A 26,409-nucleotide genomic window follows, 5' to 3' on the forward strand; every position below is an offset into this window, starting at 1 on the left:
CACAACGCCCGGCCATTTTTTGGTTGCAGCCATCATTGTTGTTTGGCGGGCCCGGGCTGGGGATTCGAACCCGCCACCTTAGGTGTTATGTGGCTGGTGCCTTAGCCGCTTGAGCCACAGGCACCGAGCCTAGGGATCCAATTTTAACATGAGGCTTGGAGGGGACAAACATCCCAACTGTATCACCCATCCATTTATTCAATAGCAACATTTATAGAACCATTTTCACCTTCCTCAAGACTTTTTCAGCATGTTTGGCATTACTTTGTACAGTATTTTTTGTATTATAACTTTACATAATGTTTTGCAGCTTGTGTCTATGCTATTTTATCTTCCCACAAAATTCCTCGAGCGCATTCTCTTCTCTTGCAATCACCTTAAGCATGATGCTTTACTGCAGTCTATAAAAGCTCATATAAATTTGAAGGAAATGACTCTATAATGTAGGTCTCCTTATTTCTTAAGATGATGTACACATATACACACAACCCCCCCATGGGAATAAGATGCCAAGGTATAGGGACTACACACAGCCTCAGGAGAAACACATTTCTTGGAGTATCAGTTTTGCTTAAAGACTTAGGGAATTATACATAAAAAGTTTGTTAAAACAATAAACAATTTGAAATATTTTTTGCACGAATTTTATCATAAAATGAGACATCAATAAAACTATTTTTCAATGGGCCACACCAAGCCACAGTCCAGGAAGGCTGGTACTTCAGCAGAAAAGTTGAGAAGACCTACTCATGGCATTTTTATTGAATTAAAACTGTGAGAACCTTCAGGAAACATATGATCCAACCTCTAGCTCAGAGGCAGCTCTGGTGTTTTTAAACCTGCCATATGTATAAGGTACCTATTACCTTGCGATTCTCACCATGTAGACAGATGAACAAAGAAGAGAGTCTAAGGGGTCTGAAAAAGTGAAATTTGTAAATCCGCTTTGTGGGGTCTTTCTAGTTAGTAAATATGAAGCTTGAATTTAGTTACGTTAGGATAGTAAATTGTCATGTAAACTTACCTTCTCCTCTTTTGGTGTCTCACGCACACATAGCCCTTTTTTGTTTGTTACATTGATTTGAAAAGTTCTAGCTCATGGTACTTAAAGTAAATGTGGAGTGAGATGGAAATTAAATGTGTAAGACTGCTCTGTTGCTGTTCTCCTCTTCTCGCCTGGAGTGATTTCTGACAAAGTTCTCTGCTTTTACTCTGTCTTCTCCCAGCTCCAGGAGTGTAGATTTCTTTTTGCCATATGTATCTAACCAGGGCAAGATATTTAACCTCTCTCGGCCTTTATTTGAAAACTAGAGTACTGAAGTAATTTCAAACACACCCAATTTCATGTATGTTCAATACAGAATTTTACTTGAATGTAAGAATGTAAGAATGTAAGAATCACATTTATAAGTTACCTATTGCTTATATGCATTATACATGTTAATATCTTTAAAAATAGTCTCTTAACTCTTGATTTTATGAGCAATTAAAGGACAACATTCAGCAGCATTTACTAATACACTTTTTTAAACATTTAGGGGGAAATGTCATCGGCACACTTGCTTACAAACAGACCTGCTCTTAGCAGTCAAGAGTAATAAACAAAGCAGCTGGAATTGTTTTTTTCCTTTACTAAGAGTTGCTAGTACACAGAGCAGATGAGTATAGTCAATGGCCCAAGGGAGCAGTGGTAGCAACCTGCCTGCCAGGCTCTAATATTAATACTTGTCTTAAGCAATCGAGTGCTGGCTCCATCCACGCTAGCCAACTCTGTCAGTTCAATAGCTAGCACTTGATCTGAGTAGCTTATAACTAAAAAACCACAGGCATGTCTTAAACAATTACAATCCTGAATAGGAAGGAAGCCAAGTGGAGTAAACTAGAGGAAAAGAGGGTGACAGATGACAGAATGATCAAGGATCTATATCAAGTGAAAAAGACTCCAGAGATAGGGCAGGTGATACAAGTTGGACCAGAGTACGTTTCTGGGACTTTATCCATGCCCTCCTTCCTTCCCCACCCCTCTACATTCTGTTCCCCAATTATGGTGAGGCTCCTATAAAGAATGAGACCAATTTAGAAGAGAGTTCTGATAATCCCATTTGAATTCCTGCGGCCAATTCTCTATCGGACTGTTCTGTACGTGAACTAATCTTTTCCTTTCTAGAGGCACAAAATAGTTCAGATTGGGTTTCCCTAGCAATTTAGTAAGTTCCATTATGGTTAATTACTCTAATAAAATTATGTATTTTTTTCAGAACTTTAAGAATTTCAATAGACGTCTATGTAATGTGAAAATCTAGAGTTGTCACTATAAAATAAGCACAAAGAAGGCTGTTGTCTGATTCATTCTGAGAAAACCTGGGCATTCAAGCCAGTTATTTTAAATTATACTCAAAATAATATTTCCTTTTAAAACACATTCATCCAAAAAGTTTTAAAATGCTAACTGGCTGGGAGAGGTAGCTGACACTTATAATACCAGCACTTTGGGAGGTTGAGGCAGATGGATTACTTGAGGCTAAGAGTCTGAGACCAGCCTGAACAACACAGAAAGATCCTATCTCTTAAAAAAAAAAAAAAAAGTTGGGCATAGTGGTGTATGCCTAGAGTCCCAGCTACTTGGGCTAAAGCATGATGATCCTTTGAGCTCCCGAGTTTGAGACTGTAGTGAGCTATGATTGTGTCACTATATACTACAGCCTAATTAGCACGGCTAGACCCTGTTTCAAGAATAAAAATACTAACAAGAAAGGAGTGCCTTGTTAAAAGATAAATTGGGACAAGTCAGTCAATTCTTATTAGAAACAATCTCCCTTTCATCTCATTCTGTTTACCTCCTGAGTTCCCATTTTACTGACTCTGTGTTAACTCATTCTATAAACAGGAAGGTTCTAGGTTGAGTCATGAGTCTTTTGCATTCTGCTCTGTGGTACAGCCGCTGATCAGTGTAGACCACAGACTGGCAGTATTAGCATTATTTTGAAGCTTGTTTGAAATGTAAATTACTAGGCCCCATTTCAGTTCAACGAACCAGAACCTCTAGGGGTGGGATCCAGAAATTCTTAAGCACACTGAAGTTTTAAAACTACTGGCATCAAATGTCTGCATAGTTACCTTGCTTTTTTTTTTTTAATTTTGCCAATACTTAACACAGATAACAGAAGACATTCTATTGGTCTTGATATAGAATGGATGATTTAACAACTTCTCACTGTATCTGAAATTGGTTTGTATTTTTCTTCAAGATATAGTTCGGAGCTAGGCCTATTTATTTCTATTTGCTTTTCTGAATCCTAGGGAAGAGGGAACCAAGGATTGTAAAAGGAAAGACTTAGCTGAATTTTTTTAAAAATCTGATTTTTTATCTCGCTTCTGAGATTGTTAAATTGTCCATACCAGTCAACAGAGAAAAAGAAGATTTGGTTTCTCTCCAGATCTGGGGACATCAGTGTGAGTTTCTTAGAGATTCTGGAGGTTGGACGTAAAGATGGGCAGTGATGTGAACTGTTCCTCTCTATTCCACTCCAGCACAAGATACATCACCGAGCTATTAAAGCTTAGCAGCACTGCAGCACAAGTGGTCCTTAAGGGAGTAATTTAAGGTCCAAGAGTATAATAAGAACTGAGCGCCCGACAGAGGGTATGTGATAAATATTGGAATTAAAAAACCATTAGAAAGTAAACATATTATTTGACAACTTTTATAACATAAATTTTCCTAAATATAGGTAGTACATAAAGTGCTCTAGTATAGATTTAATTCCACAATGTAGGGGTTCTTTCACATTAGCGTAATAAAAGTTTGTTTTCACAATGCCACAGAGGTAAATCCCTTAACTTCACAATTCCTTATTTCTCTCACAAGAAATTTAAAAAACAAAGCCTTAGAATATTAAAAATCTTGTAGACTAGGCTCGGCGCCTGTCGCTCAACTGGCTAAGGCGCCAGCCACGTACACCTAAGGTGGTGGGTTCGAATAAAGCCCAGACCCGCCAAACAACAATGACGGTTGCAACCAAAAAATAGCCGGGCGTTGTGGCGGGCACCTGTGGTCCCAGTTACTTGGGAGGCGGAGGCAGGAGACTCGCTTGAGCCCAGGAGTTGGAGGTTGCTGTGAGCTGTAATGCCATGGCACTCTACCCAGGGGGACAGCTTCAGGCTCTGTCTCAAAAAAAAAAAAAAACTTGTAGACTATTTTTAAAATCTAAATTATTTTAAATCATGACGCTAATAAAATGTCAATAAATCAAGATCCCAAACTAACATTCAAAAAAAGAGGCTAGGTGTGGTAGCTCATGCCTATAATCCTAGCACTCTGGGATGCCGAGGCAGGTAGATTGCCTGAGTTCACAGGTTTGAGGCCAGCCTGAGCAAGTGTGAGATCCCATCTCAAAAGCAAAAAACAAACAAACAAACAAACAAACAAAAAAAGCAGACACTGTGGCAGGCACCTGTAGTCCCAGCTACTCAGGAAGCTAAGACAAGAGAACAGCTTGAGCCCAAGAGTTTGAGGTTCCTATCAGCTATGACACCACGGCACTCTACCAAGGGCAACAAAGTGAGACTATGTCTCAAAAATTCAAGAAAGAGCCATCATTGGGAATCCATGACATTTTGAGAGTTGTAAAAGCTGATCACCTCCTGCCATTAATGTTGGTGCCATACACAAACAATGCCATTTATATTCTGAAAGCGGATTTGTCTTGCTTATCTCACGGACTGAAGTAAAAAGCCGTGTTTTACCAACATTTCTTTATTAATGTAATAAATAATTTCTTCCACAATGGTAACTGTGGTAAAACTCCAATAATATTAGCCAATCTGCTGGCACGTTCTACATCTTCTAATTAATATAATCATAAACATTTAGAAACTATATGGCCATGGCAATTTATAAGCAACTAACAAATTTTGAAACATTAGGAATATAACAGTTTACTATTTCTTTTTCCTTATATTTACTCTTCCCTCTAATTTTTTCACTAGATTCTATTAAAGTATTAAAGTCAAGATTTAAATGGCTAAGCATAAAACAAAGATGAGTGTCAACAAAACAGCTGAGTTTTATCAGTGTCTAAGCCACTTACAGCTATTCTCCAAAAGACAAAGTTATCAACCCAAGGCAAACATGGAGAAAGCTGGAATTGAATCTTAGGTTCTTTATAGTTTGACCCATCAGGTCCACAGCAACATACAAGGCCCAAGTTTTGAACGTCTACATGCCACAAAGTTAACTGTGCCCTAGTGGAATGTTCATTAGCTGAAGAAAGACCCCTACACACATTCAGCAGAATGCTCAATTTGCAGAACATGGGGAGTTTAGAGTGGTACACAATCAAGTAACAAGGCTTTAAGCTCTAGTCAAAGACAAAATATTACATACCTGAATAACAATCTCTAAGGAATTTTCAGCTTAAATTGTATTGACTCTTGTCACTACATGAAGAACTTAGGTTAACAGTTCTGTACTCTTAATTAAAAGGATAACTATTTGATCAGCTTTCTATAATGAGTTATTAGATTGTCATCTGGAGATTATCGTATTTTCCACTTTTAGGCTATCACAATCAAGATCACTACCTGACATGCATTCAACAAATAATCAGTGACAAAGTATAAGGTTAGGTATTATAGAAGGTTAGGCCCTATAAACTTAAGTGTTAGGTGGTCCCAACGTTGAACTGTAGGTTGAGCATCCCAAATCCAAAAATCTCAAATCCAAAATGTTCCAAAATCTGAAATTTCCTGAGCATCAACATGACACACAAAGGATTTCAGATTTGGGATACACAACCAGTTAGGTATAATGCAAATATTCCCAAATCTGAAAAAAATCCAAAAATCCAAAACTTCTGGTCCTAAACATTCTGATAAGGATACTCAACCTGCACCTAATAACTTTTCCTTAAAACCCTTTATTTCCACTAACAAATTAAGGTCTACTTTTGGCTCTGCCATTTCTATTCCTATACGAAAACTAAAATAGGCTTTGCTGCTGTATGACTTTTTAACATTAAGGTCCTATTTCTGCTAAGTTGTTCTTACAGAACTCTGAAACAGTATCTAAAACTTAATTTAAAAACGTTTTTGTTCTTCATGTACAATAAAATTCTGACATATGTTAAATTACCAGACAATCGATCTCCATTCAACTAGTATCAATGATGTAAAAAGGTTCAAGGGAACTTTCTTTAGTGAGTTTCAATGATCCTAGAAACGGTAAATGAACCCATTCTTTCTGTGTGAATCTAAAGTGTATCCCTTATGAAATTATCTGTCAATCAAAACAGGAATATAATTGTTAAATATATTAACAAGTGCATAGAGCAATAAATCGAAACTTTTTTTATTTAACTCATATCTGCTTAGTTTTTTATTTAGTTAAGTATAAAGGCCCAGTTAATCAACTTATTAGATTGGTCAAGGCAAGACACTGGAACTACGTAACAAGATTTAAAAAGCAGTTGGTTTTTTAGTGGTTCTCTGGTAATCATACACACACATACACACATACACACAAATTTGTAGAGTACTCTGGATATAGGATTTCCCCCATAATCTTGTATAATGCACTGTTCACAATCTGCAATATTTTGAAAACTATATAAACTGAACATAGCCAAATCAGAGATATCTGATAAACTCTTAGAAAGTATCTGGGAACTTTAGCTATAGTCCCAAAAAGATTAATCTGAAACTATAAAAAAAGAAAATTCATATAAAAGCACAACAGATTTAACAGACGTTTTGGGGGAAAGAAAAATCAAATTGTAACTCAATTTTCTATTTTTTTTTTAAATATGACTAAGAAAAAAGTTACAAGTGGTAATGTTTACTTTAAAAAAAAAAAAAAACAACTGGATGAATTTGTGGGGGAAGAAAGCTATACAGTATTATTGCACTCCACGAATGTGCAGAATTCCAAAATGCGCCAGCACTGGAAAACTCTCTTGCATTGAGGTTTTCCAAGAGGTACAACGAGCCTGCCAAGAAAGCATCTGGTCTGTACTAACAGCTTGCTGTCTTCAGTACAGGCCTTCATACTGTCAGTCACGCTGCTCTTGCAAAAATCCCTTAATGTCTGAAAGATACACAGAAAAAGAGTATTTTATTTCAAAAATAACTCTTATAAACTCTTTTAGAAAGTCAAGTCACTGATCAGAAAAGAAGTGAACAACTTTGCTAAGCAGAAGTTATCTAATACCTGTGTTCACACATTTGCTTATAAGTTTTTTATCATGAGCACGTTAAAAGAATTTGCATACTCTCAGGAACTAATTATTTGAAGGTAAGGAAAGAATATATATTTATATACATTCTAGAATATATTAACTCTAGCCATTAGGATTTGGGAGTAAAATAAATGTTACAGGCCCCATTATTAAACTTTAAAGATAAATAAAATTATTAACACAATTTTACTTTATTTAGCAGGTCCAAACATTCTTAGCATAAATTTTAATGGAGAACACATCCATCTGTTTAATCCTGAATCGGAAACTCAAGTGATAATATATGCAATAACTACTAACTTCCTGATTTGTGATAAGAATTAATAGAAATCCATATATAGTTACTTTATTTTTAAACTACTTACAATAGAGTTTTCAGTGCTGATAGGTGGGGCTATGATCGATGATGCGGGATTGAATCCATATGCACATTGAGCTTCATTTCATTGTCAAGAATTTGAACAAGTTGTTGCATGGATGGAAGGTGACCAGATTCCAACTTAGACCATACAGGTACATCTATAAAAATAAATGGCACCACCCCCCAAAAAAACAAAAATTAAAGATGATTTTATAGTAGACATTCATTCCACAAGTACTTATTGAGTGCCTATATATATAACGGGGACTACAAAAGTGAGGAAAAGAGTACAGCTTCCTGCTCTTAGTGGAGTTTACATTCTTACAGGGAAAACGCCACAAGTATTATGTAAATAGCTATAAGATTATAACTAAGTACTAAGAATTCCAACTAGAAAGTGCTACTATACTATGAGAGGCACCTACACAAGCCTTTCTCTCTTACTACTTAGAGAAGTAATATTCTAAAAGAACTAAAGGGCCAGCAAGTAAACATTTTCAGCTAGGAAGATACACAGTCTCTGTCAGTTATTCAAGTCTCCTTGTAGCCTGAAAGCAGCTATGGATAACACATAAACAGGTATAGTTACATTCCAATAAAACTGGATTCACAAAACAGGCAGAAGATAAGGTCCATAGAACCACGGCTTGCTGGCCCCTAGACTAGATCATGCAGGCCCTTTTAGCCATGTTAAGTGTTCCAGTCTTTACTCTGAGAACAAAGTCAAGTCATTCAATGAACTTGAGACATTCAAACAAGATAAAATTTGCATTTAAAACAATTACTGTTTAGAGCAGATACTAGTGAATTTTTCTGTAAGAAGTTAGACGGTAAGTATTTTAGACATTATAAAACAAGAGACAAAAATCAAAGACATTTATAGATATTTACATAAACAAATTTCCACAAATTTTATCATTGATGAAACGCAAAACTTTAGTTAGAACACTAATGTCTGATTTTCATATAATGTTCATGTGTCACAAAAACAGCTGGTCACAGTGGCTCATACCTATAATCCTAGCTTTCGGAGGCCAGAAGTTTGAGACTAGCCCAGACTAGCCTTGAAACTCACTAGTTTGAGTGAGACCATGTCACTACAAAAAACAGAAAAATTAGCTGGGTGTGGTGGCATACACCTGAAATCCAAGCTACTTGGGAAGCTGAGGCAGGAGGATCACCTGAAAACAGGAGGAGATGGAGGTTGCAGTGGGCTATGATGATATCACTGCATTTTAGCGTGGGTAACAGAGTGAGACCCTGTCTCAAAAAAAAAAAAAAAAGGTAAAAATTGTTATTAGCTCGTGGGTCATATTTGCCAACCCCTAGAGAATGAATAAGAGGGTATCATGGTAATTGTGACTTGAACTAGAGTGGCAGCTTTTGAAAAATTTAGGAGGTAGAATTGATAAGACTTGGTAACCCATTAAATACGGAGAATAAGGGAGAAGGTAATGTTACCTAGGTTTCTGATATGGGCAACTGAGTACACAAATAATGGTGCCATTAAATAAATGAGAAATGCCAAAGGAGATGCACGTTAACAATGTATAGGAACTGTAGGAACCAGAAGTAATCAAGAATTAGTTTAGAGCATGTTATATTTAAGATGGTTAGATACAGCACTTAGAAGAGAGGTCTAGAGCCATACAGTCAAGGATTATCATATAAATGTTATTTTAAAGCCATGGGAGTAGATGAGGGCCACCGAGATAATATGGCATAAGAAGAGGGCCAACTCTTTGAGGAACCCCAAAATGTGAAGTTCAAAAACAGGTAAAGAAAGATAGAAGAATTTAGAAAATTTCAACTTACTATTTCCTAAATTTACAATTTCTTTCAAATAAACTGATCTTTTATGGAAACATTAAAGAAGTTTCTCCTTCCTAAAGAATCAATTGTCAGCAAAAAATAAATAAAAGAAAAGAAAAAATAAAAGTTTCTCTTATGAAAAACAGAAATGCCTGATGCTCATTACAAAATTTAAAATTTGCCATAAAATGCAAACTCTACGGAACCTACCATTTAAAGTTATCTCAAATGCACCTGTTGACATACACTGGTTCTCAATCATGTTGCTCAAGAAGAAAACCATCATACATGCATAGACCTAGGAGAAAATATAATAAAGCACAACAGGCAAAGTCATTTTGAAGTCAAAACAACGTGACAACTTCGGATACACTAATAATTTTAATAGACAGCATAACTCTCATTTGGTAAATGCGCTTTTCTAATCTACACTAAAAGTTTCCACACAAAACTATTATTGCTACCCTACATAGTTCAGATAACATACAAAGAGCAAGAAAAATACAATAATTCAAAACTCTACACATACTAAAGAACTTATATATGATATTCATAATGTGCCCAAGATTTGTAAGAAATATCATTAATAGCCTTAATAAGTTAAAAGAAGAATACCAGTATCACAAAGATTCCCTTTACCATTTTGTAACATATGATTTCACAAGAGACTAGTGATGCAATAATCAGCAACTGCATGTATTTACTACAACCTGTTCTATTATGTTTCAAACAAATAATTTTAAGTCAAATTGAAAAAGAAGTAGGTTAGAGAGCCCTGGCGTATTTGAGTACATTCATTCACCTTTTGAAGACAAATCTATACCCTCCCAAAGACACTAGATGTTCCTTGTTGGACACAAAATTTTAATTTAACAAAATTTAATTTTAATTTTGTTTTAATTTAACAAAATTACTAGACTAAAAAAAGTAGGATGTAGTGAGGATGCCAATTCATGGTAAGCTATTTCAGAAAAATAAATGTCTACAATAAATGAGAAACGGCTTTCCTTCTGCCCCACTTGAGCTCAGTGGTGTTTGATTTCATAGGGATTACTCTAACATTTAGGAATGTAAATCTGCTTTCAAGGGAACAATACAAGGAACGGTCATGAAAGCTACTGCGCTGAAGTACATTCCTCTTCTTCCACAGTGAATCAACCACGGTACATATGTGTCTATAGAAGTAAAATGTACTAAAAACAATTTGAAATCAATAAATAGAGCATAAAGCATTATCATTGGTACTCAACTTCCAACTTTTAATCCGTAGCAAAAATCAACATTTTGTTAATAGGGTAGAGACAAACTTCAGACATAGCACCTGTGGAAGTTTATGTTAAGAAGTCTTGCCTGGGCTCAGCATCTGCAGCTCAGCAGCTAGAGCACCAGCCACATACACCGGGGCTGGAGGATTTGAACCCAGCCCGAACCTGCCAACTACAACAAAAAAATAGCTGGGCATTGTGGCAGGAGCCTATAGTCCCAGCTACTTGGGAGGCAGAGGCAAGAGAATCACTTTAGCCCAAGAGGTTGAGGTTGTTGTGAGCTATGTACCATACCACAACCCAGGGCAACATAGTGAGACTGTCTCAAAAAAAAAAAAAAATCTTGCCTGTTATTAAATGGTTCCTTAAGAAAAAGAAATATAAATACAGCCATGTAGGAAAGAATCTTCTGAAAGTAATCAGCCTAGAACTAAAGGACAAGGCTAGATAGAAGACTCAAAACAAGAATACTTCAAAGAAGAAAGCTTAGAAACTCTACCAAAGAGAGAAATAAAAATTTCTCCAGAGAAAATGATTTTAATTAAAACGTGAAAATAAGAGTGCTCTACAAAGAATGAATAGCAATCCCTACAAAGGAAAAGAGAAGTAGCCCAAGATCCTCAAGTACATTTATATTGACTCATTCATGTAATGTGCCAAATAGATCCACATAAACAGAAGAGTCAAAGGATAAATAATTACAAAAGAAAGAGATAAGAATAAATTCAAGGAAACCCCTTTTATTAATGTAAATCAACCCAAAGGCCTATGATATGTATATAGTATTATGTTTTGCTGGATATGATTTGACCTAAATAATATATATAATCAAGGTAGGTAATACATTATTTTATTCCCAGGTTCTATTAAAGTGACACCTCCTTATTCCCCCCAAATAAAAAGGTTAAGACATAATCATGCTTAATACAAAGGCCAAAAGAGATTAAGTGACTTGCCCAGACATAAAAGTAGTGTAAGTTGAAATAATACACATTAACAGGTGAATCAGTAACAAGAACTCAAAAATCCATTAAAATTGTTTAAACTGACAACCTAAAATCCTACAGTTGCCAAAGCTATTAAGTTACATACCTTATTTTCTTGGCCCCACTGCCAGATACTAGGAGCTTGCATGCCAAAGAAAGCAAAAGGATCCTTGCCAACAATTATTAAGCCTATTAATACTAATTTGAAGATTGACAGGAAAGATGCTATGTGTCTATCAAAAGAAAAGAAACAAATCCATCAGAAACCACAATTTCTCATCTACTTTAAAATTTAATTCAAGTGTATGTGTACAGACATTTTCTAGACATCAAATCTCAAAGTTACTAGTAACAGGAAAAGTCAGTAACTGAAATTTACTGTGCAGGGTAAAAGAACGTTTGATATTTTTAAAACAATCAAAAACTTAACTTACGAAATTATACAGAATTGGCCTTAAAGATATCATTACTTTAAGATAGTACAGGATTTAATACCACTAAATTTCTATGAAGATCTTGGATTCTTGGTCTATTTGCATAATAGAAACTACAAAAGAAAGCTCATCATTAGAAGGATCGGCATCTCTTAAATGACCATTTTCCTTCTTACAGAAAAAGCCTTTTATATTTGAGTCAAATTAACTTGCTATTTACAAAGCAGCATCATCTATGTATCACGACCAACTAAGAAATTATAATAACCAAGGAAAGTTCATTAAACCAATTCACAAAAGTGTATGAAGTCAAACATTTTCCTTTTAAGTTCCTGAAATTTACTTACCTATATATTGGTTGAGGGAGGTAATTCTCGCCTTCAATGCGGATGTCTGGGTACCGCTGGCTGATAACCCGCATGTACTCCTCAAACACCCGCCTATAACCTCAGGAAACACTGCCGAAAACAAAGTGTTTCCATTAAGTGGTTTATAATATATGTAGGTTTATCTTGCTAAAGTTAGACAAAGCCTAAAATATGATTTAAATTTTTTCTATCAGTCACAAATTAATAATGATTGAACCTATATGATGGGCATGTGGAGGTTTTTCACAAATCTCATGTATTTTGATTACCTCCTCTTCAAATAATCCTTCCATTAGGACATTAAACTTTATAGATTTGAGTTACTGCTGCACAACAAATATTTGTTGTGAATATTTCATATCCAGCATATCTTGAGTTCTCTCATCAATGTGGCCTCAGGTTTCTATCTCTAAAATTTGATTCCATTTTACAAAGGAAAATAATTGGGAAGATAACTTTCAACAATTTGGGAAGGAAAAGTCTTATAACTCTGGAAATTAGATCAACAGCATCCAATCTTCTCCATTAAAGTCTCTCAACAACACTTTCAAATATTTTAATATGTTGCCCCAACAAGAAAAGGGAAATACACCATTAGAGTACACAGATAAAGAAGAAAAAAGGTGGTAGTACCATCGTCATGCCACCAGAAGAGCTTATTCAGGACCTAAGTTCACTAAGTTCTAAGTTCAGGGCTACATAAATACCATAAAGCAATGAAGGTACAACTTGGTACAGGGGAAGTACAGTCAGTAATTAAGTTATTGCACTGTAAAACCTGAGGTCCCAGCTCTGTCAATTAAGCAAGGGGAAAACACCAACCATACCATTACCACCCCAAAGGTACAGTACGGAGTTTGTATCTGACAGAGTCAAACAGTCCAAATATTAGTAAATCTCATGAGCAGAGAGAGGAAATGAGGGAGGGGGGTGGGGTCCTGGTGTGTGCCACACCTTTTGGGGCCAAGACACAATTGTAAGAGGGACTTTACCTGACAAAAGCAATCAGTGTAACCTGGTTTCTTATACCCTCAATGAATCCCCAACAATAAAATAAAAAACAAACAAAAACTTTCATCTACATTCATCAAGTATTGTACTAGTTTTCTACCACAATTGCTTTCTCTGATAATTTTTTGTTTTTTTGAGACAGAGTCTTAAGCTATCGCCCTGAGTAGAGTGCCATAGAGTCACAGCTCACAGCTACTTCAAACTCCTGGGTTTAAGCAATTCTCTTGCCTCAGCCTCCCAAGTACGGTAGCTGGGACTACAGGCACACGCCACAACACCCAGCTATTTTTTGGCTGCAGTTGTCATTGTTGTTTGGCAGGCCCATGCTGGATTTGAACCCACCAGCTCTGGCGTATGTGGCTGGCACCTTAGCCACTTGAGCTACCGGTACCATCTGATAAATTTTTAATACTGCTTTTGTTTTGAAGGTATTATAAAAATAATTCAGATAACCCTTAAGATCTAGAAATTGATTTCAATGCCCAAGTTTGGACTGGTGTTTATAATGGAGTTGATTATCTAAAATAATAGTATCTAATTTTTTTTTTTCCTATAGCCAGGACTATAATATGTCACCAAGCCTGACTAATTTTTTAAAACTTTTTTTTTTTTCAGTTAGAGACAGGATAAGCTATATTGCCCAGGGTAGTCTCAAACTCCTGGCCTCAAGAGATCCTCCTGCTTTGGCTTCCTAAAGTGTTGAGATTACAGGCATAAGCTACTAAACCCAAGAGTTTCAACTAATATTTACTCTATACTTACCAAGAAATTGAGAAAAATATAGTCAAAATACTATTTTCAAATTGTCTAGAGAACTGGCTAATCCAAAAGCTCACTGATCATTAAAAGCTAACCACTCTTGGATGTGGTGGTGTACTCCTGTGGTGGTGTTTAGCCCCAGCTGAACAGGAGGCTGAGGGGGGAGGATAACTTCTACCCACGAGTTCGAGGCTACATGAGCTATGTTCACACCAGAATGAGACTTCATCTCTTAAAACAAAAAAACAAAAAAGCCTGACGGTGCCATTTTTAGATGTAATCTGTATTTCACCTTGTTCTGTTTAAGGAGATGAAGTCATTGAACACCTCTGCCTGGGCCTCACCTGCTCTCAGTGTTTTAGGCAATGAGACCTGAACGGGTTCTCCTCAACGTGCTGTCCCTGGTAGGCTCCTGCAGCCTATTAGGAACCAGGCCGCGCAGCAGCAAGTGAGCAAGCAAAGCTTCATCTGTATTTAAAGCCACTCCCCATCGCTCCCATCACTGCCTAGGCTCTGCCTGCTGTTAGATCAACAAAGGCTTTTGATTATCACTGGAGCACAAACCCTACAGTAAACTGCACAGGCGAGGGACCTAGATTTTGTGCTCCTTATGAGAATCTAATGCCTGACGATCTGAGGTAAAGATGCAATGTGCTTGAATCATACCCAAACCATCCCCTCCTCAACCCATCCAATGAAAAATTTTCTTCCATGAAACTGGTCCCTGCCGTCAAAAAGGGTGGGGACCCCTGCTATAAACCACATAAGAAACAAGATATTCAAGGAACAAATAATAAACTAATCTGATAACTGCCTTTTTAAAAAGTAGCAAACAGGTATTCACACACTTTGGATGAAGATTAAAAAATGTAGATCAGACTTGCTCAAGGTTTTTAAAAAGCACAAAAACACCACTGAAGAGGTGGCAGTTTATCAGGTTAAGGAACTGTATTATATGAAATCAGGTGATGTCCCTTCCAATTGTCTCTCTTAAAGATTTACAATGTCCACTGCTGCAGATACACAAAATGAGCCCAAAGTGGCTTGTAAGAGGTTTAGAGTTAGGTCTTTGTTACTGAGTTTATTCGAATGTCACTTGAAATCAGTCCACTTTGAACAAGTAAGAGATATACGTGATATATCTTGTATATATGCAATAAACAAAGCATCTAAGAGACCTTTCTAGTTTGGCTATGAATTAGCATAGAACATGTATTTTATCTTTTTATCAGTCTAACAATTTATAAAAATGCACTATGGGTGAATTTTATGGCATATAAATTATACCTCAATTTCAAAAAAGAAGTCCTAAAAAATTTTTTAAAAAACCATTAAGTAGTATATAAAGTATGTTGATAAGAGACAAATTAAGTCACTCTATTGAGTAGCTATATACCATATAAATTTGTTAATAAAAAAATAGTTTCCAAGCTCAGCACCTTGCTCAGCGGCAAGGGCACCACCCACATATGCCAGAGCTGGCAGGTTCAAATCTAGCCCAGGCCTGCCAAACAATGACAACTACAATCAAAAAATAGCCGAGCGTTGTGGGGGGCACCTGTAGTCCCAGCTACTTGGGAGACTGAGGCAAGAGAATTGCTTAAGCCTAAGAGTTTCAGGTTGCTGCAAGCTGTCATGCCACGGCAACATAGTGAGACTCTGTCTCAAAAAAATTAAAAATAAATAAAAACTAGTTTCCAGAGTAGAGACAAAACACAGTGCCACAGTGAGCCATGATGATGCTACCGCTCTCTAGTCTGGGCAACCAAAAAAAATTTTTAAATTAAAAAAAAAAAAGAAAAGAAAGTCAGTGAATTTTTAAATTTTTTTTAGCTTTTCTATGATTACTAAGTGAGAGAAAAGATTCAAGAATACTTGCTATAAGGAACACAGTCTGGCTGGGTGAGTACGGACGGGGAAGCACATGCTGAGAGGAACCAAGTTAACACTCCCTGCACATCCAGCCTGACTGATGGAGCTCCAACTCAGCTCCATCCTGGTGTTCCACTGACTCCTCAAACAATATACTATCCCATTTTTCAAGTCCAAAACTACCTACAGAATTCACATTTATTAATATTTACTTTTTCTGTTAGAATTAGGTTTGCACCTTATGCCCATAGCTGCCTTTTAACCAGCAGCCTGCTACCCAGCTTTCCTTCCCTCAATCAATTCAGCTGCCTGAGTGTGGATTCCACCCATCACAGAACTCACCTGTGTAAAAAAATTTTCTCACTTTCACATTCCTTACAGCACTAAACTTGAACTTCTAGCCTAATGTTGAATCTATATTACTTAGTACAAACCAACTTTTCAAATTAACTGCCCTAAGCCTTCTGGTGTAATTGGTTCATTTATCTTCCTACCTTCCATTATGCCTTATAGAGTTCCAACTCCATACTACTGCTCACAGTCACTGTCCCTAAAATACTGTCCAATTTCCTGTTGACTACTTATTTTTTCAAGATCCCACCAAAAGATCTTTATCCTTTTATTCCCTCAACATGTACTGTCAGTATTCTCTGTAGGGTGCTTTACTACACACTGCCTACCATAGGTTACTGTTATATTTTTGTGTGTAAGTATGTAGTCTCTCTCCAAACACTATATTCTCTCAAGATTGGAATTATTTTTTATTCTTTACAGCTACCACAGTGCCTAGTACAAGGTATACGTTCAAATAATATTTGATTGTTAACACGGAGCCATTATATTCAAATTACAAAGATTATAGAATCAGGCTCAGCGTCCATATCACAGTGGCTACAGCACCAGCCATATGCACCAAGGCTAGCGGGTTCAAACCCGCCCAGGCCAACTAAACACCAATGACAACTACAACAAAAAAATAGCCGGTCACTGTGGCAGGCGCCTGTAGTCCCAGCTACTTGGGAGGCTGAGGCAAGAGAATCCCTTAAGCCCAAGAGTTTGAGGTTTCTGTGAGCTATGTGTGACACCACAGTACTAAAGAGTTCTTTTTTAAATAAAATATCATAGAAGAATAAAGAGATTTAATACTGTAATTTACCTAATGACATTCAAAGGGAAAAGGCACATAAGAACCTGACCTCCAAATTGCTACTCCACTAAATGAACAATTTCCCAATAACTATCTTAGTCTATCCTCCACCCTGAGCAACACACACACGCCACACACAAAATCAGCATTTACCTTATAATCATTAGTGTGTCATAGTTTTAAATGGCAGTATCTTTTCCTCCTAAGTGGTATATAAAATAATAGTATATCTTACAATCTATTATACCTTAGATTGGGTGAAATACAGTAACTGTTACTTTACTGTTACTTCTGGTTTCAGTTACTGTAGCTATTTTGGAGAGATGAACATTTCTTTGTGGCTACTATCTCTTTAGTCTTCAAAATTCAAGATTTCCTCCCTCCCCCCCCCAAAAAATTCATAAAACTTGTTTCCTTTAAATGTTTACCATTCCAGTGAATGGCATAGCATCACTCCAGAAGTGAGGAGGCACCTACGCATCTCTCACCTCAGGCCGCCTCTCCTTGCTCTGCCAAATAATGCATTGCCAAAAGCTGCTAAATTTACCTCCTAAATAAAAACCTCTCAAACTCACCTCTTTCTTTTCTACTTTTACCACCATTTTCTATTCCAAGTTCCATCATCTCTTGCCTGGACAGTCCCAAAAGCCCCCCAATGGTTTCGCATTTATTCCTTGTCCCCCGAATGTCTTTTCCACAATGAAACCAACTGGTCTTTCTGGTGGCTGCCAGACACTCAAGGTTGAGTGAGTGCTACTTTCTTTTTTGTCTTTGAGGTCAGCAGTCTCAGCCTTTGTAAGTAAACCATTCTTTTCCATTGTTAAGCCCACGGCACATGTTATTACCATTGCCTGGAAAGCTCTAAATAAATCTTATCCTTCAAATCTCAATTCAAAGTTCATTTCTTCACAGAAACCTTCCCTGATCCCTTAGGTTGCTTTCATACCACCATATAACCCTTCTTCATAGCATTTAACACAACTGTAATTTTATGTGTGTGAGGTCCATGGATTAATGACTATCTGCTCTTGCCTATAACTCTACGAGAGCACTGAATTAAATTTCCTGCACCAAGCAATGTGCCTGCTTAGAAGAGATACTCAAATATATGAATATGCAAATAAGTCTACGATAACACATTGTCTATAACTCACAATTTCTCTAAGTCAGCATTTTACTAATACTGATCAGTGTCAAAATTCCAAATCAGTCTTAGGTCTTTATTTTAATCTCTTTAAACTGCTACAACTAATCGAATGCTTATTATCTGATTTTTGTTTTCCTGTTTTTTTGTGAGATAGAGTCTCACTTGGTCACCCTCCGTAAAGTAACATGGCGTCTTAGCTCACGGCAACCTCAAATTCTTGGATTCAAGCAATCCTCTTACCTCAGCCTCCCAAGTATCTGGGATTATAGATGCCTGCCACAACACCCAGCTATTTTTTAGAGGCAGGGTCTTGCTCTTGCTCAGGCTGGTCTCAAACTCGTAAGCTCAGCCAATCCACCCACCTTGGCCTCCCAAGTGCTGGGACTACAGGCATAAGCCACCACACCCGGCCTCTGTACATCTGATATGTTAAATCATATATACATAAAAAAGTATGCTTGTCATACATCATATGTAAAAGTAGCTAACATATGGCAGCACCTGTAGCTCAGCGGGTAGGATGCTGGCCACGTACACCACCACATACACAGAGGCTGGTGGGTTCAAACCCGGCCAGGGCCAGCTAAAACAACAATGACAACTACAATAACAACAAAAAATAGCTAAGCGTTGTGGCAGGCGCCTGTAGTCCCAGCTACTTGGAAGGCTGAGGCAAGGAGTCTGAGGTTGCTGTGAGCTGTGATGCCATGGCACTCTACCCAGGGCAACAGCTTAAGACCCTGTCTCAAAAAAAAAAAAAAAAACAGTACCAGAACAGTGGCTCACAGGCTCACACCTATAATCCTAGCACTTTGGGAGAAGCAAGCAGATTGCTTGAGGCCAGAAGTCTGAGACTAGCCTGAGCAACAAAGCAAGACTCTGAGTCTACAAAAAATAGAAAAAAAAATTAGCTGAGTATACTAGGCCTATAAGCCCAGCTATTCAGGAAGCTAAGGCTGGTGGATCATTTGAGCAGAGGAGTTTGAGGTTGTAAGGAGCTATGACTATGAGTACAGAACTGCACTCTATCCTGAGGAAATCAGTGAGGCCCTGATGCAAAAATAAATAAGAAAATGTGATTAGAGAACTTTATGTTCAATGGTTAAATGTCTAAATAAGACAAATTTTGTCCCAAATATGAAGCCAATGTCATCAAAATTAATCAATTGACATAATAAACTAAAGACTCAGGTACACAGAGTACTTACTACTCTGTCAATTTTGTAGGCTTCATGAGGTGGTCATTATCTTTAGTTTCTGGTGAACAGCAGGTATTTCAATAAATGAAAATTTATTGAAAAAAACACATATAGTAGGAAATGTGTCTTAAACTATTCTACAAGCTTGATCTCTGAATTGTGTTGCTATCTGGTTGTACAAAAAAATTTCAAAAGCAGTACAATTACCAGGTGGTATCCTGAGCTACAGTTATTTTTTAAAAGTACTCATAAGGGATAAACTCAATAGAAATTAAAGTAAAAATAGTTTTTATTAACAATGGTAATTGTTGAAAAACTGCACTTTATAACACTGACTTCAAAAGAAATTTAAAAATTCTTCATGTGGCTAGGTGAGGTGGCCCACGCCTATAATCCTGACATTTTGGGAGGCCAAAGCAAGAGGATCACTTGAGGCCCTAGGAATCTGAGATCAAGCTGAACAACATAGCAAGACCTTATCTCTACAAAATAAAATAATTAGCTGGGCATGGTGGTGCACACCTGCAGTCCCGCTACTCAGAAGGCTGAGGCAGGAGGATCACTGAGCTCAAGAATGAAACTGCAGTGAACCCATGGACAACACCATTGTGCTCTATTCTGCAACAGAGCAGAGACCCTGGCTCAAAATAAATAAATTCTTCATGTCTTTTTATCCTCGATTGTACTAGCTCCCTTTCCTTTCCCAAACTTGCAAACAAATATCCAAGACAATCTACCAAAACCAAAAACCCAATATTCACTTTACTATAAACAGATTAACCTCTAGAGAAAAAGCAAAAAACAACAAGCTAAGTTTATCCGTATTTTGGCAAGGCATACAAATACAGTTAGATCCCCCCCCCAAAAAAAACAAACATTTTTGTTCGTAACATACTTGGAATGACTGCAAAAGAAAACTCTTATTAAGCTGGGTGCCCATAGCTCAGTGGTTAGGGCAGCCAGCAGGTTCAAACCTGGGCTGGGCCTGCTAAACAACAATGACAACTACAACAAAAAAACAGCCAGGCATTGTGGTGGGCGCATGTAGTGCCAGCTACTTGAGAGGCTAAGGCAAGAGAATCGCTTAAGCCCCAAGAGTTTGAGGTTGCTGTGAGCTGTGATGCAACAGCACTCTACCCAGGGGAGACAGAGTCTCACTTTGTTGCCCTTGGTAGAGTACCATGGCGTTATAGCTCACAACCTCAAACGATTCTCTTGCCTCAGCCTCTGGAGTAACTGGAACTACAGGCGTCTGCCACAACACCCAGCTATGTTTACACATTTTTACAATCTTGCTGTGAACATCCTCAATAAAAGATACATCTGGTAAATTACTGTGACAAGTATTCCAATATAATCAAATGTAAAAGAGAATTATCTTAGAAAAAGCAAAACTGCAACCAAAAGATAGTAAGATACCAAAAAAATTATGTAAATTTTAAAACTGCAGTCTTTTTTTTAAACTACTTACATCCAAAAGTATCACAATGCTTACAATTTTTCGGTGGGTAGAAATGAAGGGAAAAATTTCAAATGGTTAAATCATGCTGCCATTTGCAATATTACATGAAAGATGACATATTCCAGGCACATGGTAAACTGTACAGGGAGTTGTTTTAAATCAGGAGAAAGTGTAATGTTTTTAGTTTTCACTCCAAAAATAAAGTCTCACCATCGTATTTTCTAACTCTCTGGCTTAAATGTCACCTACACTACTTTTTTTTTTTAATTTTAAAGACTTGCTACTTTAGTAGTCAATGATTAAGCAAAAAGCTGGTGGCAAAGTAAAAACTGTAAACTTCAGTATACCTATGTTAAAACATTAAGTTTTTAAAAGATGACTAAATGAATAATGTTCTACGTCAATGCTCCAAAGATCGGGGCTCTGATGATTTACTAATCTGACCATCCTATGAGAAAACTGGCCTGTTGGGGTGTACAATTCTTATTTCTGCAAATTTACAATTTAGGGTTTTTTTTTCTTTAATCATCTACCTTTCAAACCGTCCCCAACCCCGCTTACCTTATAAAATACATCGCTGCCCTGCTTCTAACCCTTCACTACTCGACGATAACAAAGTCATTTATAGAACAATATCGGAAACTGCCAGGTTCTTTCCCATTTCCCTGCACAACACGAGTGAAAGGTAGAACGAGATGCCAGAAAGGCAACTCCTAGGAGGCAGGTGTGATAGGAATGGGGGCGAAGACCCGGGTGTTTGGGAGCGAACCGTCAACGTTCAAAGCAACACGCTCCTTTTCTGACACACTGGATATCGCAAACTGAAAACCGGCATACCCAGACTCACAAGTCCACTCCCTCACTCAACAGTCACCCCAGCAGGTCCCGGAGAAAGGGAGTCTTTCAATCCCCGATCCTTTCCAAGGACCCCAATTAACCAACAAGAGACTGCCCGACGTAACCCCGTAAAGGTGGACAGGAAATGTGAACCTGAGTGACAAACGCTCGGCTCTTCCGCCGACGCGGCGCCCACTCATTCCCATCTCCGCAGGCAGCGGGGTAGCTATGGCGTGACTCCGCCAACCTGTCCTCCGCACTGACAAGTGTCCCCTCGTCCTCGCCTTTCACCATTTAACCTTCTCGTGCCCTCTTTCCTCATTCCCACCATCGCAGGAGGCAAAAAAGAAGTGAGCGGTTTCACTTGGAAGGAAGGAGGATGTCCTGCCCGAGAGAAGGCAGGCTGCAGAAGGACGCCGGCGCCGTTCAAGGCCGCGAAGCCGGGGCCTTGCGTAGCGAGGGGCGCGGAGCAGAGGCGCGGGCCCGGGCCCACTGCACATACTCACCAAATCTGGAACTTGAGCAGCGGCCCCGTGGCGTACTGCATCTTTAATCTCTTGCTGGGCACGCCGCCCAGGTTGGCCGAGGCCTCGCTCCGGACCACCGCCGACGCCGCCACCAGGAGAAGCAGCAGAAGCCTCATCTTAAATGAGACAGCCACTTCGGCCGCCCTCAGATCGAGACTGCAGCTCGCCCAAAGCCGAGCCGCGAGCAACCCCCCACTGCGCAGGCGCGATCCGCCAAGGTCGGGCGGAAGCCGGAATGCGCCTGCGCAGCCAAGAGCCTGCGCACACTCTGGGAGGGAGCGCTGAACTGTTTCGCTGTCCTGACCCACCACCATCTTAGATGTGTGCGGAGTCTGCGTAGTGAGGGGGTCGAGAGACTAGTGGGGTGACTGTAGATAGATTTGAGTTCCTATAACATATCCGATTTTATTAATTTGTACATTCATCTGAGACATTTAGGAATATCTCCTTGACAGCGGCGATACAGATGTGGGAGTTGGAAGGGAAAGCACTCTCAGAAGAGTAATGCTGACCTTTTGGGGTGCCCTGTTAAGGCCCTTTCTTTGATAAGATCTATTGTTGTCTGCTAAAAGAATATTAAAAATAATTTTTGAAAAACCTTTGGGGGCGGCACCTGTGGCCCAGTGGGTAGGGCGCTGGCCCCATATACCGAGGGTGGCAGGTTCAAACCCAACCCCGGCCAAACTGCAACCAAAAAATAGCGGGGCGTTGTAGTAGGCACCTGTAGTACCTGCTACTCGGGAGGCTGTGGCAAGAGAATCGCCTAAGCCCGGGAGTTGGAGGTTGCTGTGAGTTGTGATGTCACAGCATTTAACTGAGGGTAATAAAGTGAGACTGTCTCTAAAGAAAAAAAAACCTTTGGAATATTGGAGACATACATAAGAACAGAAGAATTACCATACTTAACAACAAGCTGTAAGTTACTGGCATTTTGACGATGTTGATTTGTCTATGGTTCTAAGTGCTTCATCTTTTACCAGGAATATTTGGAAGCAAATCTTAGATATCATATGTATAATTACGCACATATTTCTAAAAAAATAACTATTCTTAGGGGGGAAATAAATGTCCACAGTACCATTATCCCACCTGTAAGAAAAACTAGTTGAGCAGGGTGCAGTGGCTCCCACTCCTGAGGCTGAGGCTGGAGAATCGCTTTAAACTAGAAGTTGGAGACCAACCTGGGTAGCATAAGGAGACCTTATCTCTAAAGAAAAAAAAGACATTAATTGCTTAATATGAAATTTCCTGTTGTCAGCATTCATATTCTTCTTGTTCATTTTGAAACCACCCTTACAAATTGATGAAGGGGTGCAAGGTGAGAACTAGAGTAAGGGCCCCCAAACTCTGTGAAGGAACAGGCAGCTAAAATAATGATAATAATCAGCCACTGGCACCTTGTTTGCTCTGAGCACCATTTGCTTCCAGCTGGTGGTTATAAAGATTCTTAACTTTTTCCACATAGCCTGTAGTGTAAAGATTCTTAACTTTTCCCACATAGCCTGTAAAGTTAAAGATTCTAACTTTTCTCCATAGATAAGATCACCTTTTGAAACTCAAAAGGTAGTTTCTCAGATATCTTTCAGGGTCTACATTTCAGTGGATTGGCTAAGGTGCCCAGTCCAGTGGCCCATACTAAGAAAGCAACTCCACTGGAATCATGATCTGGAAGGAGCCGATGCAAAACCAGAAGATTATTTCTAGACACTTAACAATGATTTCCATACCCCTATAATTTTGCCCCAAACTTAGCCAATTATCATACCTAATTACCTAATTCCTTACCTTTCAAACTATCCTTAAAACTCCATTTCCCTAATTCTTAAGGAGGTGGATTTGAGAAATTCCTCCTATCTCCCTGCTTAGTGCTCTGAGCAATGATCTCTTTCTCTGCCATTAACCTTGCTGTCTGGGTTTTGGCTTCCTCTTGGACAGCAGGTAGATGGACCTGTTGGATTCAAGAATTTTTTGAATCAGAATCAAAATTCACACATTGCCATTGACTGATACATCTTTTTAAGTCCTGTCAAAGCCTTCAAGATTAGGAACACACCAATAATTGAATAATTTCATTTATTATTAATTACAGCAAAGGGGGATGCTATGGTTTGAATGTGTAGGGGATAAGGTCCTTGGACCCCTGAAGGCCCATTGAAAAGCCACCTAGCAAAAGAAAGACTAATTGAAGAAAGGCATACAAATTTATTTAACATGTGAGGTGGGATAGGAAACCCCATGAAACCCCTTACCCTTGCTCAAAAGAAGGAAGTAAAGTAGCTAAAATAAAAATTAAGGAACAAGAGTAGCTTTCAGTGTGGCACTGCAATTATTGCTTGACCCAGATTGTTTTCTTACCCAGACTTGTGATCTCTGACTGCTGATCTGTGACTGCCCTAACTGTAAGTGCTGTAATGTTTTTTGCTTCTGTAACAAACTGATGATGAAAGTCGGTTGCTTGCTTGCTGTTGCTGGCTGGACTGCACGTGGCACCCTGATAGTATAGGTAACTTACCCTATATAAACCCTACCCTTCTCATGGCCTGGACTGTTCCCTCTATCCACGTAAGGGGATAGTCGGTTGGCCAACCTAATAAAGACTCCTAAAGTTGGTTTTAATTAATTGATGTCTCTGGTGGTCCTTTAAAATCTCACACTCTGTAACACATGTATACATGGAGGCCTTCAGAATAATGACCTAAAGATGAAATTGTCCATTTTTATTCTTAGGTTCAACAAGATATGGACAGCCACACAGAAATATGACTGGACAAAAGGAGTCAGGTCTAATGCTAGTAGGCTGGGTACTCTCAGAGCATGCCCCTCTACCTTCTACCTTCTGGGTTGGGGGCAGGGTGCTCTCTGGAATGGAGGTCTGATGACCTATAAACAAAATGAGTCCATTTCTTTATGGCCAGTTTTTACACACATAGAGCAGAGGAAAAGTTAGACTCGCTTTTTTTCTTTTTCTTGTTAAGTTAGACTAACATTTTTAGGTTTTAAAGCAGTTCTGGTGTCTGTGACCTGCCCTGGGGAAAAGAGATTCAAGTTTCTATGACTATCTTTGAGGGATAATGGGACTGAGAAACGAGACGAGGAGAAGATCAGAGAAAAATTTTCACTTCTGAGGCCTTCATTTGGGGGTACTATTTTCTGAGTCCCAACCATGTGTCCCCCAAAAGCAGATATTAGAAACTTAATAGTGTTGAGAGATGGGGCCTATTGGATCATGAGAATTCCATCCTAATGAATGGGAATGGAACTTTTAGAAAGGAAATGGTTAGGGGAGGAGGTTTACAGTTTTTGGCCCGGGCTGGGTTTGAATCCGCCACCTCTGGCATATGGGCTGGCACCCTACTCCTTTGAGCCACAGGCACCACCCCAAAAGGAAACAGATTTAAGTTAATGTATAAAAATTACATCATGAGAAAGTTGAAATAATTTCAGAGTACAGAATTTTTTTTTTTTTTTTTTTTTTGCAGTTTTTGGCTGAGGCTGGCTTTGAACTGGCCACCTCCAGCATATGAGGCTGGCGCCCTACTCCTCTGAGCCACAGGCACTGCCTGAGAGTACAGAATTTTTAAAAACTTATCTTTTATTTTTATTTTTAAAATCTGCTATGTTGCCCGGGTTGTATTCAAACTGCTCAGCTCAAATAATTGTCTGAGCTCAGCCTCTCCAGTAGCTGGGACTACAGGCATGTGCCACTGTACCCACTCGAAACTTACTTTTTTTTTTTTGGTGACAGAGTCTCACTCTGTCGCCCTGGGTAGACTGCTGTGGCATCATCATAGCTCACAGTACCCTCATGCTCCTGGATTCAAGAAATCCTCCTGCCTCAGCCTCCTGAGTAGCTGGGGCTATAGTTGACTACCATGATGTCCAGCTAGTTTTTTCTATTTTTAGTAGAGATGGGGGAATCTCACTCTTGCTCAAGCTGGTCTCGAACTTCTGAGCTCAGGCAATCCACCCACCTCCATCTCCCAGAGT

General features: G+C 38.6%; 1 protein-coding gene across 2 annotated transcripts in view; it reads right to left on the bottom strand.

The window, feature by feature from the left end:
* The window catches only part of SELENOT (selenoprotein T), a 25,490-nt gene extending 2,856 nt beyond the window's left edge, over window positions 1–22,634 (bottom strand). The window contains exons 1-6 of one of the 2 annotated variants that reach the window (XM_003802191.3): window positions 22,402–22,634; window positions 12,441–12,551; window positions 11,766–11,892; window positions 9,619–9,706; window positions 7,601–7,754; window positions 6,352–7,084 (exon numbers count right to left, since the gene is read on the bottom strand). In XM_003802191.3, coding sequence (XP_003802239.2) covers window positions 7,630–7,754; window positions 9,619–9,706; window positions 11,766–11,892; window positions 12,441–12,551; window positions 22,402–22,538 — 588 coding nt within the window. In that variant the 5' untranslated portion in view covers window positions 22,539–22,634 and the 3' untranslated portion in view covers window positions 6,352–7,084; window positions 7,601–7,629. Of the gene's footprint in view, window positions 1–6,351; window positions 7,085–7,600; window positions 7,755–9,618; window positions 9,707–11,765; window positions 11,893–12,440; window positions 12,552–22,401 lie in introns of those variants that run through there. The other variant, XM_023508267.1, reaches the window with a different exon arrangement.
* Window positions 22,635–26,409: the final 3,775 nt, after the last annotated feature.

The sequence above is a fragment of the Otolemur garnettii genome, unplaced genomic scaffold, assembly GCF_000181295.1.
Source record: "Otolemur garnettii isolate 467f Iridium unplaced genomic scaffold, OtoGar3 scaffold00236, whole genome shotgun sequence".
NCBI lineage: Eukaryota > Metazoa > Chordata > Mammalia > Primates > Galagidae > Otolemur > Otolemur garnettii.